The 15,582-nt window shown below is 47.6% G+C and overlaps 1 protein-coding gene across 1 annotated transcript; it reads left to right on the top strand.

Moving 5' to 3' along the window:
• Positions 1-2,210: 2,210 nt before the first annotated feature.
• Positions 2,211-15,003, top strand: SLC22A15 (solute carrier family 22 member 15). Its single transcript, XM_066599423.1, has 13 exons — positions 2,211-2,287; positions 6,656-6,775; positions 6,852-7,007; positions 7,151-7,283; positions 7,815-7,979; positions 8,651-8,780; positions 8,849-9,061; positions 9,131-9,271; positions 10,371-10,456; positions 10,546-10,660; positions 10,739-10,811; positions 11,065-11,250; positions 11,720-15,003. The coding sequence occupies exons 2-13, from the start codon at positions 6,689-6,691 to the stop codon at positions 11,771-11,773; spliced, it is 1,539 nt and encodes a 512-aa protein (XP_066455520.1). The 5' UTR covers positions 2,211-2,287; positions 6,656-6,688; the 3' UTR covers positions 11,774-15,003.
• Positions 15,004-15,582: the final 579 nt, after the last annotated feature.

Below are 15,582 nucleotides of genomic sequence, written 5' to 3'. Positions count from 1 at the left end.
GACTCCATCTTGTGACCCGGGACACACGCTTTCATACACCACGACAGCCATTACTTCCAGGACACAGGGTAAACAGGAAAGACATTGTGTGTGCGCCCACGACCTCCGAGCACCATCCTCTTTTGGCGATGGACTGGTACGTGAACGCCATTGAATTTACACAGACAGTTCTCTTATTAAACTATGGTGAATCCTCGGCCAGGACTGCGAGATTAAATCGTGTGATGACATAATGCGCCATCCATAGCACCGGATTTACATAGGACTGTACGGTGGACTGGTGATAACCCCGAATGTAGTACACCGCTGGCTGACATGACTGCATAGACCAGTGCTGCGGCCTCATGCGATGCATCAGTCACAATTGTAGAAAGTTGCAGGATTTCTGTGATAGTCACATGACTTGCACCTGACTCCGCCCATTACCGCCTAAATTCCCACTTTTATCACTTCTCCTAGCTGCCCCGCCCCTTGGTCAGACTGGCTCTTAGTCTTCTAGACCCGCCCCTATCAGGTGTCCACGAGAAAGGAAGGGATGCAAAAAGCAATGATCTGCAGAGAAGATTAGGGGTGAAATGATCTGCAGACATTAGAAGACAACTGCTCTGCAGTGAAGAAGATTGGGGTAAATAGCCTGCAAAGAAGACAGAGGGTAAATGCTCTGCAGAGAGGAGGATTTGAGAGTAAATGCTCTGCAGGGAAAGGGTTAAAAAGTAAATGCTCTGAAGAGGAGAAGAGTAGGTAGTAAAGGCTCTGCAAAGATTATGATTAAGGGGTAAATGCTCTGCAGGGAAATTTAGAGGGTGAATGCTCTGCAGAGAAGGCGTTTGGAGGACAACTGTTCTGGAGAAAGGAGGATTGAAGGGTAAATGGTCCCCAGAGAACAGGCTTAGGGCGCATTCACACGGCCGATGCGTTTTCACGCAGGTCACATCGCGTCACAACAATTTCGGCTACGCTGCAAACTAATTCAAAAAGGAATTAGCATTTTCATGTTCATTCACACGGCCGCATGGCATGAAACGGACGCTGCAGCGGCGGTCGGCAGAATGGCTCTATTTAGCTTAAATAGCCAAATAGAGCCAGCTGTCTCCTGCAACAAGCGCCGGACGCAGGTGAACTCCCCCCCCTAACTTTTTGCAGCTCCCATAGGAATCTAGGGGAGCTCCCTGCGATTTTCATCAAAAGATAGGTCATGGTCTGTTTTGACGCTGCAAGGAAAAATTGCGGCTGAAAATTGTGGGTGATTTGGCGATTTTTTTTTTTCCTCACGGCTAATAATCGCTCATGTAAATGAATGCATTGGAATACCGCGCTTTACACGGTCATGGGACTCCTTTACACTGGCGATTGCAATCTTGCTGTGAGAAAATTGTGATAAAATCGGATGAGTGCGCAGGAGATGTTTGCGGGTCAGTGATGCTTCTTCCTGACAAATAATCTCGCATCGCTGCCGCTTGCCACTTTTTTTGCACGTTTTTCATGCAAGATAGACAATAGGAGTTTCTAGTGCTAAAAATGCATCCAGGAAATTGCAAGTTTGCGCGTTGAGCTGCAATAAATTGGGGGCTCCATTGGGAAACAGGAGATAAAAAAAACAAAAACGAAACTGCCGAAAGATAGGACATGCTGCGATTTCCAAATCTCGCAACATCACATGATGGGAATGAAGCCATTGAAAAGCGAGGGTTTTGTAATTCTGGGCTCATTCACACAGGCGTCAAAGAAGAAAATTAGCCGGTAAATGCGCAGCAGATTTGGGGGGTAAATACTCTGCAAAAGAACGTAGAGGAAGGACTACAGGGGGAATGCTCTGCTGGAGAAGAGGGAGACCGACGTCTCTCCGTTTCCGGGGTGCATATATCTATATTAAACCCCAGTTCGGCATTAAAAACCAATCAGGTTGAATCAGGGAACCCAAACAACCAATGAGGTTGAATCATACAAGCCAAACAACCAATGACATTGCTGGAATTGTGAATCAGAACCAATGAGGTTGCTGGAATTGCTGCAAACTGCCGAACTGGAGTTTAATATAGATATATGCTTCCGAGGTGATACTTTATAAACGGATCGCAGAGCTCCAGGCTGATAGTCTGCACCTGGGTGAGATGATCTGCAGCGGGAACGTCATGTGCTCCTTTCTGATTGGTAAAATGATAGGTCTCCATCAGCCAATAGAAGCAGTACTTCCTGGTCAGACTTCACCTGGCCACGCCCATCAATGACCCCGCCTACCCAGGAAAGATGACCGACGTGGAAGAGGAAGAGAGAGAAGAAGAAGAAGGTAACATCTGTAATAAGATTATGATGTCCCCAGCTCTATATACTGCCCTGCAAAAAACCTTAAAATGTATGCATCTGTATATATTGCCCTGTAATAACCCTATAATGTCCCCAGTTCTATATACTGCCCTGTAATAATCTTATAATGTATATACTGCCCTTTAACAACTCTATAATGTCCCCAGCTCTATATACTGCTCTGCAATAACCCTATAATGTCCCCGGCTCTATATACTGCTCTGCAATAACCCTATAATGTCCCCGGCTCTATATACTGCCCTGTACTAACCCTATAATGTCCCCGGCTTTATATACTGCCCTGTACTAACCCTATAATGTCCCCGGCTTTATATACTGCCCTGTACTAACCCTATAATGTCCCCGGCTCTATATACTGCCCTGTACTAACCCTATAATGTCCCCGGCTCTATATACTGCCCTGTACTAACCCTATAATGTCCCCGGCTCTATATACTGCCCTGTACTAACCCTATAATGTCCCCGGCTCCAAATACTGCTCTGCAATAACCCTATAATGTCCCCGGCTCTATATACTGCCCTGCAATAACCCTATAATGTACTCAGCTCTATAAACTGCCTGTAATAACCTTATAATGTACCCGGCTTAATATACTGCCCTGTAATAACCTCCTGATGGAGCCGGCTCCATATACTACCGTGCAATAACTATGTACAGCTGTGACAAATTTTACCTTGATTGTGATAGTAGGAAGTAATCTTATTTTAACCCATTAAAACCTGTAGTTCTCTTATCTTAACACAACAAAACCCATTTCATGGTAATTCAAAGCGTAAATAGAGTCAAGGGTCAGGCTAAAGAAAAAAACATCTGCTACATACCACAGCTCTTTAGGCCACATGCTCATGGGTGGGGCGGATTCCGCATGCGGGAGCCGACCGGGTGCCCATCCGCCATCTGCACGTACTTGTATTTTGTCGTCAGACATGCGCAGTACAGATTTTAAAAAACTCCTGCTTTTCCTGCGGGATCCATGGCCGCATGTCGGATGGCTTCTATTGACTTCAGCGGAAGCCATCCATACGCAGGAAAATGGAGCATGCTGCGGTTTATCATCCGCGAGCGGAAATTAGAATTGGTTTCCGCTTGTGTGCATGAGGAATCTTTTTTGCATTGCATGCTATTAGCGGTATTTTCTACAAAATCCGGAGGCGGTCGCCCACTCTGGATTCTGCAATTCAAATCTGCCCATGTGCATGAACTCTTAGACTGCTCTGTAATTGCCTCATAATACACTCTGCTATATATATTGCCCTGTAAGGCCGCCTGCAGACGGGCGGGTCGGATCCGGCGGCGAGAATTCTCGCCGCGGGACCCGACCCCAGCGCCTGCAGGGACGAGCGCGTACTAACCCGTGCTTGGCGGCCCCGGCTCTTTCATGTGCCGGCTGCCGGGCAGCCGGCGCATGCGCAGACCGGAGCCGGCGGCCGGGTGAGTGACGTTTCTGTGCGTGGCTCTGCGAGCCCCGCACAGAAATAGGACATGCCGCGGTTTGTTTGCCGCGCGGCCAAACCGCGGCCGTCTGCATAGGAGTGCGTATTGTAATGCACTCCTATGCAGGCTTTCAGTGGCGGAAATCCCGCGGATAATCCCGCCGCAGGATTTCCGCCCGTGTGCAGGCGGCCTAATAGTGTTATAATATAGGCCACCTCTATATACTGCCTAGTAATAACTTTACAATGTACCCCATCTCTATATACTGCCCTCTAATAACCATGCAACCCTGGCTCACGCCTCAAACGCGCTTCATCCGGCGGTGCTCTAGATGTGCTGAACGGCTGTAGAGAAAGTCACAAATGTCCACGGACTTTCTCCATTACAAATTCATGCTCAGAACCTACACCTCGCCCTCCACCATGCCAAGCAAGTCTACTTCACCTCTCTCGTCTCCTCACTATCTCACAACCCTGAACGTCTCTTTGATACTTTCCACTCCCTTCTCAGCCCTAAACCGCAGCCCCCCAGTGACGGATCTCCATGCCAAGGAGCTGGCTACTTACTTCAAAAAGAAAATCGACGACATCTGGCAGGAAATAACTTCCCAATCTCAGACTAGCCCTGACCCTAGTCTTGTCAGTAACAGCCCCTGCTCACTGTCTGTACTCAGACCAGCGACAGAAGAAGTCTCCAGATTGCTTTCCTCTGTTCATCCCACCACCCGCGCTAGCGACCCTCTCCCCTCACACCTCCTCCGGTCCCTTTCCCCGGTGGTTATCTCCCATCTCACCACTATTTTCAACCTCTCTCTGACCTCTGGCATTTTCCCCTCTTTCAAACATGCCATCATATCCCCACTGCTAAAGAAGCCGACTCTGGACACGACTGATGCTGCCAACTACCGACCCATCTCAAACCTCCCTTTCATCTCCAAACTTCTAGTGCACCTGGTTTACTCCCGCCTAATAAGCATCTATCAGAAAGCTCTCTTCTGGACCCCCTACAATCCGGCTTCCGCCCCCTACACTTGACAGAAGCCGCCCTTACAAAGGTGTCAAAAGACCTCCTGACAGCCAAATCGAGGGTTGACTACTCTCTATTGATCCTCCTTGATCTCTCTGCAGCGTTTGACACTATTGACCACAAACTCCTCAGTATGCTTCGCTCCATCAGTCTAAAGGACACTGCTCTCCTGGTTCTCCTCCTACCTATCTGACCGCTCCTTCAGCATCTCCTTTGCTGGCTCTACCTCCCCTCCTCTTCCCCTTGCTGTTGGGGTACCCCAGGGCTCGGTTGTCGGCCGCCTCCTTTTCGCCATCTACACAGCCCCTATTGGACAAACCATCAGGAGTTTTGGCCTCCAATACCACCTCTACGCTGATGACACCCAGCTATACACCTCTTCCCGTAACATCTCTGTACCTTTCCTCCAAAACATCATCGACTGTCTGTCCACTGTCTCTAACACCATGTCCTCTCTCTACCTAAAACTGAATCTCTCAAAAACTGACCTACTAGTGTTTCCGCCCTCTACTAACCGACCTCATCCTGACATCTCCATCCCAGTGGGTGGCGCCACCATAACTCCCGAACAGCACGGCCGCTGCCTTGGGGTCATACTCAACTCTGATCTCTCCTTTATCCCCCACATGCAATCTGTGGCCCAAACATGTCAGCTGCACCTCCAGAACATCGCAAGAATCCACCCTTTTCTCACTGTAGACACTCTAAAAATGCTCACTGTTGCCCTCATCCACTCTCGGCTGGATTATTGCAACTCGCTGCTGATCGGCCTCCCCTGCACCAGACTCTACCCCCTCAAATCCATCCTGAATGCGGCAGCCAGGCTCATCTTCCTGTCTAGCCGGTACTCGGATGCCTCTGCCCTGTGCCAGTCACTGCACTGGCTGCCCGTTAAATACAGAATTCAATTTAAACTCCCTACCTTCATCCATAAAGCCCTCCACAGCACCGCGTCGCCCTACATTGCTTCCCTCATCTTAATCCACCACCCAGCCCGTGCCCTCCTCTCTGCTAACGAAATCAGACTGAGTGCCACATTAATTTTGAATCTCTCATTCCCACCTCCAAGACTTCTCCTCCAGAGCAGTACCAGTCCTCTGGAACGCACTACCCAAAACTATCCGAGCAATCCCTGACTCGCAAGACTCCAGACGTGCTCTAAAAACGCACCTCTTCAGGCAGGCATACCACATCCCCTAAACCAAACCCCTCTGTACTCCCCCTGATAACATGCTCCCTGACCTACTGACTGCAACCCCTGCTAGCTGCCATCAACCACCCCCGACAGTCACACCGATTCAGCCACCACACGGCCTAATGTCTGACCATTGCTTATGTGTATAGCACCCCTCACTCCCCACCCCACCATACTGGCACATCTCCAGCCCCTTTACCTTCTGTATCACCCCATTATCTGTTGTATGTAAGCTCGTTGGAGCAGGACCCTCACCCCTACTGTTTCCATCAATTGATTACTACATGTCACCGTGGTTTTTGTACTTTTGTCTTTCTGTATCCCCCTGTTTCTGTAAACGCTGCGGAATATGTTTGGCGCTGTATAAATAAAGATGATTATTATTATATAATGTACCCAGCTCTAGATACTGTTCTGTAATCGCCTTATAATACACCCAGATATATATACTGCCTTTAATATCCTTATAATATACTTAAGCTCTATGTACTGGCCCTTAATAACCTTATGATACAGCTCAGCTCTACATATCCCTATGTACTGTATTGTCCTCTCGTGTAATAACCTTATAATGCACCATTTCTGTACTTTTCCTGTATACTGCACTGTGCTCCTATGTATTTGGGGAGCACAGTCTGCAGAGGGTATAGTTAATCATGACATCCCTCTTGCAGGTGTCTGGGGTGCAGGGAGATATCCTGGCACACATGGAGGTGGAGGATGCCCTGAAGCTGGTTGGGGAGATGGGGATCTATCAGATCTTCCTGTGTTTCCTGCTGGCTGTTATATTACAGGTGAGCTGTCACATCCCGCTCGTTATATAGGCGCTAACTGTATGCTCCCCTCACTCACTCCTCCGTCTTGTCCCAGCTCTACGTGGCCACAGAGGTGGTACTCATCACTATTCTGGGGGTCACCCCTCCGTATCACTGGGTGTATGATGAACCCCATTCCCTGCTGCAGAACGCCAGTCAGAAACATGGACACCTGTACTTTGAGGGAAACTTCACATCCATCAGCTCTGAGGTGAGATGGGGCTCTGGGTCATTCATATTACTATTATCTGTTATAGTGTGGGTGTCTGTCAGTTGCACCCCTAGTCCTGGGCTATCGCCCCATTTCCCGCCTCTCTTGAGTTTGTACTTGTGATTTTCACATCTCCTCCTTAGTGGTCGCTGGTGGACACTCAGGCGTACAAGGTCAGCGCTGCCAGCTCCATTTTCTTTGGAGGGGTATTGGTCGGAGTCGTTTCATTTGGACAACTATCGGACCGCTTTGGAAGGAAGCGGGTGTATGTAACGGGTAAGTGATGCCAATGGCTATGGAGTCTGCAAGGCTGTTGGGGCCCTTTTACACGTGAACGATCATCGCTTACTGAATCTGGGATCATTCCTACCCACCTTCCTCCACAGTAAACAGGCAGTCGTTCATAGATCAATGACTGCCTGTTTACACGGCCAATCGTCGTTCATTTTTTCGCTCATCGTTCAGTTTATGCATAAAAAATAATCGTTTGACGTTGAGTCGGAGCATGCACTCACACTGAACGATAACCGGTCAGATGCTTGCTGGATCACAGGATTATCGGCCCGTGTAAAAGTGCCCTAACACTTGGCATCATCAGTCATCTCCGTGACTGATCTGTAGTTACTGTACATGCTGTCTTATACTGCAGTCAGAATTCTTCTATCAATTCAGGACTTATACTCCAGTCACACACAGAGCTGCGTAAACCGGCTTGCATCTCCTTTCTCCCTGGCTTATCTGTACTGGGGGCAGCTTATATGGTGAATGCTGTATTTGTAGTGTGTGATCATATGAATTCTCTTGCAGGTCTAGCGCTGGACATTGTCTTCTCTCTGCTGAATGCTTTGTCGCCCTCGTTCACCGTCTTCCTCTCTACTCGATTCTTCGTGGGGTTAATGAATGGAGGGATGTCCCTTATCGCCTTTGTGCTGCTTAATGAATGCATCGGTGCCACCTACTGGGCAATAGCAGGTAATGGTCCAAACACAATCAAACTTCAAACTACTTGGAGTTGCTCATAGGTGCCATGTGCAATGGACCCCGCAATCACATATATGCATATAATCAATCACAGACCCCATGGGGCAGTGCGCACTTGTTACTTCTTGTGGTTCTCGAGGCGTGTCTACACTAGGCTTTTTTTCACCATAAAGTGCTTTTAGTCCATGAAGTGCTTCTGTTCTCACACAGCAAGCAGAGGTGGTGACAAGACAGGAGAGCTGAGTTTGGAGACATGTCGGTAACAGCAGTGAGGTTTTGGGGAACCTCCCCCTTCCTCAGGAAGTGTGATCATGCACCCACCACCATTTATACAATAATCCCATCCCATCTGTTAGGGCTCATTCACACAGACGTATTTGCGCAGCGTAACAGCACAACCCATTGATGTGCACAATTTTTGCGCGCATGATACGCAGTGAATGGAACTCATTGATTTCAATGGCTTCAGTTACTTGTGCTTATTTTTTCACGTGATGTGCGATCGTGTGAAAAGATTGGCAGTACGGCTCATCCTGGTGGGTATTCCGCACTGTAGAAGCCCATTGAAATCAATGTGTGCGTAAATATGCAGGAAACCTGCGTGTAGACTGCGCATTTATGCCCAGAATCAATGTGACTTTGCCCACTCTCTCTATCCCCAGGATCTCTGGCCAGTCTCTGTTTTGCTCTGGGAATTGCGCAGTTCGCTCTCATCGGATACTTTGTACGCTCGTGGCGGCTCCTGGCGCTGGTGGTGAATATACAAGGCCTGACCATCTTCCTGCTCTCGTTGTGAGTACCCGTCCGCTCAGTGTGGGGTTCGACTGTGCCCAAACCGTTCACCATGTCACTATGTGTAGGTGGATCCCGGAGTCTCCACGCTGGCTCTATGCTCAAGGCCGCCTCCATGAAGCTCAGGAGGCGCTGCTCTTCATGGGACGCTGGAACTGCTCCAAGCCAAAGCCGTTCTCCCTGACCCCCCGGCCTAAGGACTCTGCCCCGCGGTCCAACATCCTCAGCATCTGTTGCAGTGATGTGCTGCGCCGTCGTACTCTGCTCATGATGTGGGCATGGTAAGTCCTGTGGCTCTGTGGGGTAAGGTCCTTACATGACAGCCCCAGTACATAACTGTCCTATTTCAGGTTTGTCTGCAGCCTTGTGTATTATGGACTGACGCTCAGCACAGGAGACCTGGGAGGAAATATCTACTTGAATCTAGCGCTTTCTGGGCTTGTCGAGGTCCCGGCATATCCGCTATGCATGTATCTCATCAATCACAAAAGGTGGGTGGTAAATACTGGGTGGCGGGGTGGCTCAGGTAATGAGGAGGCAGTAGAGGCTCCAGGGGTGAGGATGAGGTGTATCCGCTATGCATGTATCTCATCAGTAATAGTAGATGGGTGCTGAACATTGGGGGCAGCTCAGGTAATGGTGGGCTGTGCAAGCACCTCACCAGTCACACTAGGTGGGTCTTGAATACTGGGGGACTCTAGCGCTGAGGATGAGGTGTATCCACTGTGCATGTACTGTATCAGTCACAGTGGGTGCTGGATACAGGGAGCTGCTCCCGTAATGGAGGGCACTGAAGGTTATTGAGGTGAGGATGAGTTTTCTCTGCTGTGCATGTGTCTTGCCAGTCACAGAAGGTGGGTGCTGAATGTTGGGGGGCAGCTAAGCTTGTAAAGATAATGTGTATCTGCTGTGCATGTACTTCATCACAAAAGGTGGGTTCTTAAAGGGGTTTTCCAGGGAAATACTATTGATGACCTATCCTAAGAATAGCTCATCAACAGTTGATCGGCCGGTGTCCATCGCCCGGGACCCCAACCGATCAGGTGAGTGGGCACATGCTGTCAGCACCGCTATAACACAGAGGTCGGCGTGGAGGCTTCCGCTCCAACCTCTGTGCATTTGAAGCAGAAGTCTCTCCCATGTAGTGGCCGGAACTTGTAACTGCAGGCACCCCTCCCATTGATTTCAATGAGAGCCGTGCCTGCAGTTACAAGTGCCGGCCACTACAGAGGCTTCTGCTCCAACCGTGCAGCACTGGCATCATACGACCTCTCGGATGATCGATCGGGGTCTCGGGCAATTGACCCCGGCTGATCAACTTTTGATGACCTATCCTGTGGATAGGTCATCAATAGTATATCCCTGGAAAACCCCTTTACATACTGGGTGCAACCAAGATAATGGAGAAGCAGTAAAGCTTTCAGGGATGAGGTGTATCTTCTGTGCATGCACCTGGGTGCTGAATACTCGGAGCCAGCGAGTGCTTTAATAATGAGGGGCGGCCACTGATGTGGTTCTCAGTAACACCTTATGGGGTCCGGGTCCCTCTACGTCTGTTATACTGAGGATTCTTTGGCTTTTGTTTTGCAGCTTTGGTCGGAAAAGATCTCTCTGTGGCTTCTTGAGTCTTGGTGGAGTCGCGTGTCTGGTCATTATGGTCGTACCTGAGCAGAGAGGTACCAGGGGGGTAGGCTGTGCTATCTGTGCACTGTAGATGCCCCACTCACCTCTGTACGCTGACATCAAGCTGTTCTGTCGCCTGCAGGTTCGCTGCGCTGGTTGAACAGTCAGACGTTTTCTCTGCTGGGGAAGCTTTGTATAAGCGCAGCCTTTAACATCGTCTATATATACACGTCGGAGTTGTATCCCACCACTGTCAGGTATGACCCTGCCTCCTGATGCATCATGGGACATATGTATAATTACATCTGTAATATTACCTGCCGTTTGTTTTGCAGGAGCCTGGGGATGGGCGTCTGTTCCATGGTCTCTCGGTTTGGAGGAATCATTGCGCCATTCATCCCACGTCTGGTATGGGGCTACTTACTATATATCTGCCTCTTTGCTGCAGCACACCGCCACCATCTATATCATTATATGAGAAAACCGACCCCTCCCACACTGTAAAATATATAGCAAGCCCTACGTAGATAAACCTTGAGATCATAGTATATACATCAGTCTGGTGTTTTCTGGTATCAGCCACTTTCCTGGATATAGTGACAGTTCAGTCATGTTACATGAGGTCCTTAGTTTGACATGACCCCCTGTCTCTTCTCCACAGCGCTCGGTCCAGTGGTCTCTCCCTTACGTGGTGTTCGGCTGCTCGGGGGTGACCGCTGGCCTTCTCAGCCTCTTGTTACCGGAAACCCTGAACTGTCCGCTGCCGGAGACCCTGAGTGATCTGCAGGTATCCACGTACCGCCGCCTGGAGGAGGAGTCATGTCTGCTGCATGAGAACACGGGACAGGTCAGATGATTATACTACTCTAAAGGCCACTGTGCCTATAGGACCTTCAGAGCTCATGGATTGTGCGCCCCCTAGTGTCCAGTGCAGTAAGCGCTTTGCAGTTGTCTATGTGCTGACATCACATTCCGTCATGTTCCCATGCCTTTTCCTTATGGGGGAAAGTCGGGGAACAGTGGGAGGACTCAGTGCAACAGTAACCTGAAAACTGTGGTTTTCAGGGGTAGTCATAGGTTTTAGAAGGGGCATCAGGTGGAGGATGGAAGGAAACCATTGACGAATAGTGGGGCAGATTCAATGCTTGTTTAGTAGAACAGAATGGTGGGTAAAAGGGGGTGTGGCCTTCCAGTCTGAACATGTGCAGCTGACATATAAGAATTTTCCTAGTTGGGGAGTTTACGGCACTGCACCGCCTCCCATATTAGTGGAAAGTGTATCAGATAGAACTGTGATGTTGGTTATCTCTCTGCAGGGTGACCCCATTGATGAGATCTCCAGTGCAGATGAAGAGGAGGAAGAACTCTGACCACACGCCACGGGACCCCTCATCTGTGTGCGGCAGAAGATTAGAGTATAGCCGAAGGCAGCTTTGGGGTGAAGGCTGCTGGCAATAAGCTTAGGTGAAGGATCTCCCAGAACTTGCCAAAGACGACTGGACTCGCCCGAATGTCTGCACATCTGCACTTTACAGCTCCGCCGTAATTATCCTGCTCATAGTGAGGTTCCAGGTTCGGCGGTGTGTACCGCAGCATGCTGCTGTTCCATATGCATCGTGTGACAGGATGATGGCGTTCTTTATATAAGGACTGTTACTATTTTTTTTTTACTTCATGCGAAACACTCCATAGTTTTATATACAGATGAAGGTCCAGTAGTGACCCAATTACAGGGACTATTGGGTAGTGAATGGTGCTATTATAGGGGGAAAGGGGTGAAAAGCCAAGGTCCTACATGCTGTGCATGCACTGTTACGGGGAAAGGCTGGACTCCTGGGTCAGGTGTTATGGGGGAGGTCAGGGTTCTGCGCTGGGATAGTGGGGGCATCATATACCATCCAAGCTTGAGTTCTATAGGAAGCAAAGAAAGAGCAAGTTCAGGATGCACTGCCACTGAAGTGATTTATTGAAATCGACTACACATTTCCAAAGTGGAAAGGTTTCTTTGCCAGGTCATATACAAATGGTACAAGTCAGCGGTGTCAATGGAGACATGGAATTGCAAATAGGGGAAAAGGTCTTTCTTATTCAAAGTTTATAAAATATATAGCAAACTTATCATTTGAAATAATTAAAAACAAACTAAAAGCAGACTGGGAAGAAGAGCTGCTACATAATACTGTGAAGCTCGGCTTAGGCCGCTGTCTGGCACAGTGATTTTCTACTCCATTCTTCTAGTCTTGCCAACAGGTCTTGTTTTCAGGATGTTCTTGGTGTTGTACAAGTGATGTAATTATTGTCAGTGCCTCAGAAAACTCCATAGGATATCCTCAAACCACGACCTGTCAGACACAATGATGTAGATGAAGATGCTCGTCCTATGGAAGCTGGGTTTTAATATAGGGATATAATATAAATCAAGGACGTTGTCTGAGAGACATAAATGCTGCTGCTGTGGAGGCAGATTGGATTGAAGACCAGGTTATGGATACGCCGAGTATTGCTAGGGTTGCTGCCAGAGGGTACAAATGCTGCTGCTATGGATGTCTGTTACACTTAGAATTAGTGCAATTAAACAAAAGGATACATTTAATGGGGTTGGCCGAGTGTTCTACAGCGGTGAGGTGGTAGCCAAAATGAGGACAGGGAGGACCGTGGGGCTGCAGCGCTGGATTGCCGAAGGAGAAGATGGGTAAGTACAGGTGCTTTTATCATTTTAACAGATTTAGATGCATTTTTTAAAAATTGTACATTAGCGGACAACCCCTCAGAGTATTGTGAGGTCAAGTGTGAATCGCTCAGAGGATTTCAGATGCGGCTGCAGAAACAGGTCATGTTTAAAAATAGTTGTTACAGAGGACTCTGAAAAGAACCTAGAAGTAGTCCTGTACAGCAACAAGCCATGTCTCAGATGCTAAGTATTGGGGCACTGTAGAGAGAAGTATAATGATTGCAAAAGCCAAGAGGATATAACATGTGCGATTTTCTGGGTTTTGGTGTTGCAGAGCTAATACAAAAAATATGTATTTTATGGAATACTGAAGGGATTAACCGTTGAATGGGTGGTTTGTATAGAAGTCTTAGTGACATTTCAAAAGTATTGATCGGTGGGTCTGAGTGCTGAGACCAGCTGAACGCTTTGCCCATTGGTTTTAGTAGGGGTCTTTGCACCCGGTCCACGACTAATCGGTACTATTGACATGGCAAAAGTTAGTTTTTTAAAGCTTAGCTACCCTTAAAGACCATTTGGAGTAAGTGATGTCATTTTAGCATTTCCAAAAATATCCAGTTGCTTACAGGCTCTGTTTACACTGAGATTAAGTATCTGTTTGTTTAACCCCTTAAGGGCCAAGCACTGTAAATTTACGGCGCTTGCTCCTGGGCTATAATTCTGCCCGATAGCAGAAATACGGCTCGGGATTAAAGCCCCTGTTCTGCAATCAAGCAGGTTGGGTCCCCAGCTGTTAGTCACAGCTGAGAACCCAGGGAAGGAGGGAGAAGCTGTTTTTAACCGCTTCTACCTTCTCCTTTCCTAGGTACATAGCGCTCAATGAGTGCTATGTACTAAAATGTGAAAGTATTTCTTCCACTATGCGACCCAGTGATCTAGTGGCTGCCAGGATCCCCTGGCACAGCAGAGCTGCAGGATCCTAGAAGACCCTGATCAGCTCTGCTAGTGACTATTGTCACTACAGGGGATGTTTTCCCTGTAACTGGGGCTCCTATGGATGCTCCAGCTACAGTGGAAAAGTGTAATATAAAAAAAAAAAAATAAAAGACCAAGTGAATGACCTCCAGAGGTCTTATATAACGTCATGGGGGTCATAGATGGTAAAATAAATAGTTACATAAATTAAGTAAAAAAACTAAAAAATACAGAATAAAATGCATACATAAAAAAGAAAATGTCGCTATATGCACACTGTAATCCAAAACTATACATTATAATCAAAACGTCCAAAACAAAATGAAGAACCCGTTCCCATACTTTATTTAGTGTAAATGTACTCATTAAAAAAAACAAAAAAAAAAAACTATAAATGTTTAAACCTTTTTCTTTTACCCCCAATAAAACAAAAAAAACGGGGAAAAAAGTTAGTGAAAAAGATATAAAAAAAATAGCCTTATATGTCATGGGAAAATAACGCAGCAAAACTAATTTTGGTAGCTAAAGGAAGAAAAAATAGGGCAGAAAAACCAGCACATGGGTAAAATCCCTAAAAAGTGTCCGGCCCTTAAGAAGGTAAAGTGAGTTTACAATAAAAATCAAGGTGGGATTTATAAAGTGGGAAAGAGGACCTAATCTGTCCGTGTCCATCCTCATACAATCTTGTAGGGAGATGCAACTCGTATTACAAGCAACAATTGCATCTTAATAGGTATATTACAAACACAAAATTGCATTTATTAAAGGATTTGATATGAAATGCTCCTCCAGTTCTATTTGATATAAATATTTGTTACCTGTGTGATACCATTTTGCAACAGAGCCACTTTTTATTGTTACAATGCGAGTGGGTTCGTTTCCTCTGCCTCTTGGCCTGATGGGGGCCACAAGTGTGTGGGTTTTATAAAGGTAAATAAAGTTGTTTTTTTCTGATTGAGCTGTCATTTAATATGCAAAAGAACGTCTAATTTGTTCAGTTTGGGCCATTAATGCAGTGACAAAATTCAGGTTCTACTGATCTGTGACATTTTTCATCTTCTACTAGACAATTACCTTGAGCCCTTGTTCCGACATGCGTATATCGTCGGGATGGGAGCTAATTTCTGCCCACGCCCCTCCCCCTCCCATTGCAAATAGTGGCAAGGGGCAGAGAGGGGGCGGGAACTCGGTGCACTGCTCCCGGCCAACCTCCTCCCCCTGCAGAGTGACCGCGTATATCAGCCTGGGCTTGATAACCTGGCCGATATACGCACGTCGGCATAAGCCCTGAAAAAGAGACAAAGTTTTCCTGTGGGTGTTTTTAAGCTATCCCTTTTAGGTGAAACGATGAATGAACACTTATGATTGCTTTTTTAAGAATATCGGTCCAGACCAATGTTCCTTACTAGAGATGAGCGACTATACTCGCTAAAGGCAATTGCTCGAGCGAGCATTGCCTTTAGCGAGTATCTCCCCGCTCGAGACGGAAAGTTCGGGTGCCGGAGCGGTGAGTAGCGGCAGTCAGCTCTCCCC

This window comes from Eleutherodactylus coqui, chromosome 4 (assembly GCF_035609145.1).
Source record: "Eleutherodactylus coqui strain aEleCoq1 chromosome 4, aEleCoq1.hap1, whole genome shotgun sequence".
NCBI classification, from domain to species: Eukaryota; Metazoa; Chordata; class Amphibia; order Anura; family Eleutherodactylidae; genus Eleutherodactylus; species Eleutherodactylus coqui.
The sequence above is the reverse complement of the archived record's forward strand: the minus strand, read 5'-3'. Positions and strand labels throughout refer to the sequence as shown.

What these genes read in the sequence shown, in the direction of transcription:
- SLC22A15 (XM_066599423.1), top strand. Translation starts at nt 6,689, where the DNA reads ATGGAGGTGGAGGATGCCCTGAAGCTGGTTGGGGAGATGGGGATCTAT. An exon ending in CTGCTCATGATGTGGGCATG is followed by an intron (nt 9,062 to 9,130) that starts GTAAGTCCTGTG and finishes GTCCTATTTCAG; the next exon opens with GTTTGTCTGCAGCCTTGTGT. An exon ending in TGCATGAGAACACGGGACAG is followed by an intron (nt 11,251 to 11,719) that starts GTCAGATGATTA and finishes ATCTCTCTGCAG; the next exon opens with GGTGACCCCATTGATGAGAT.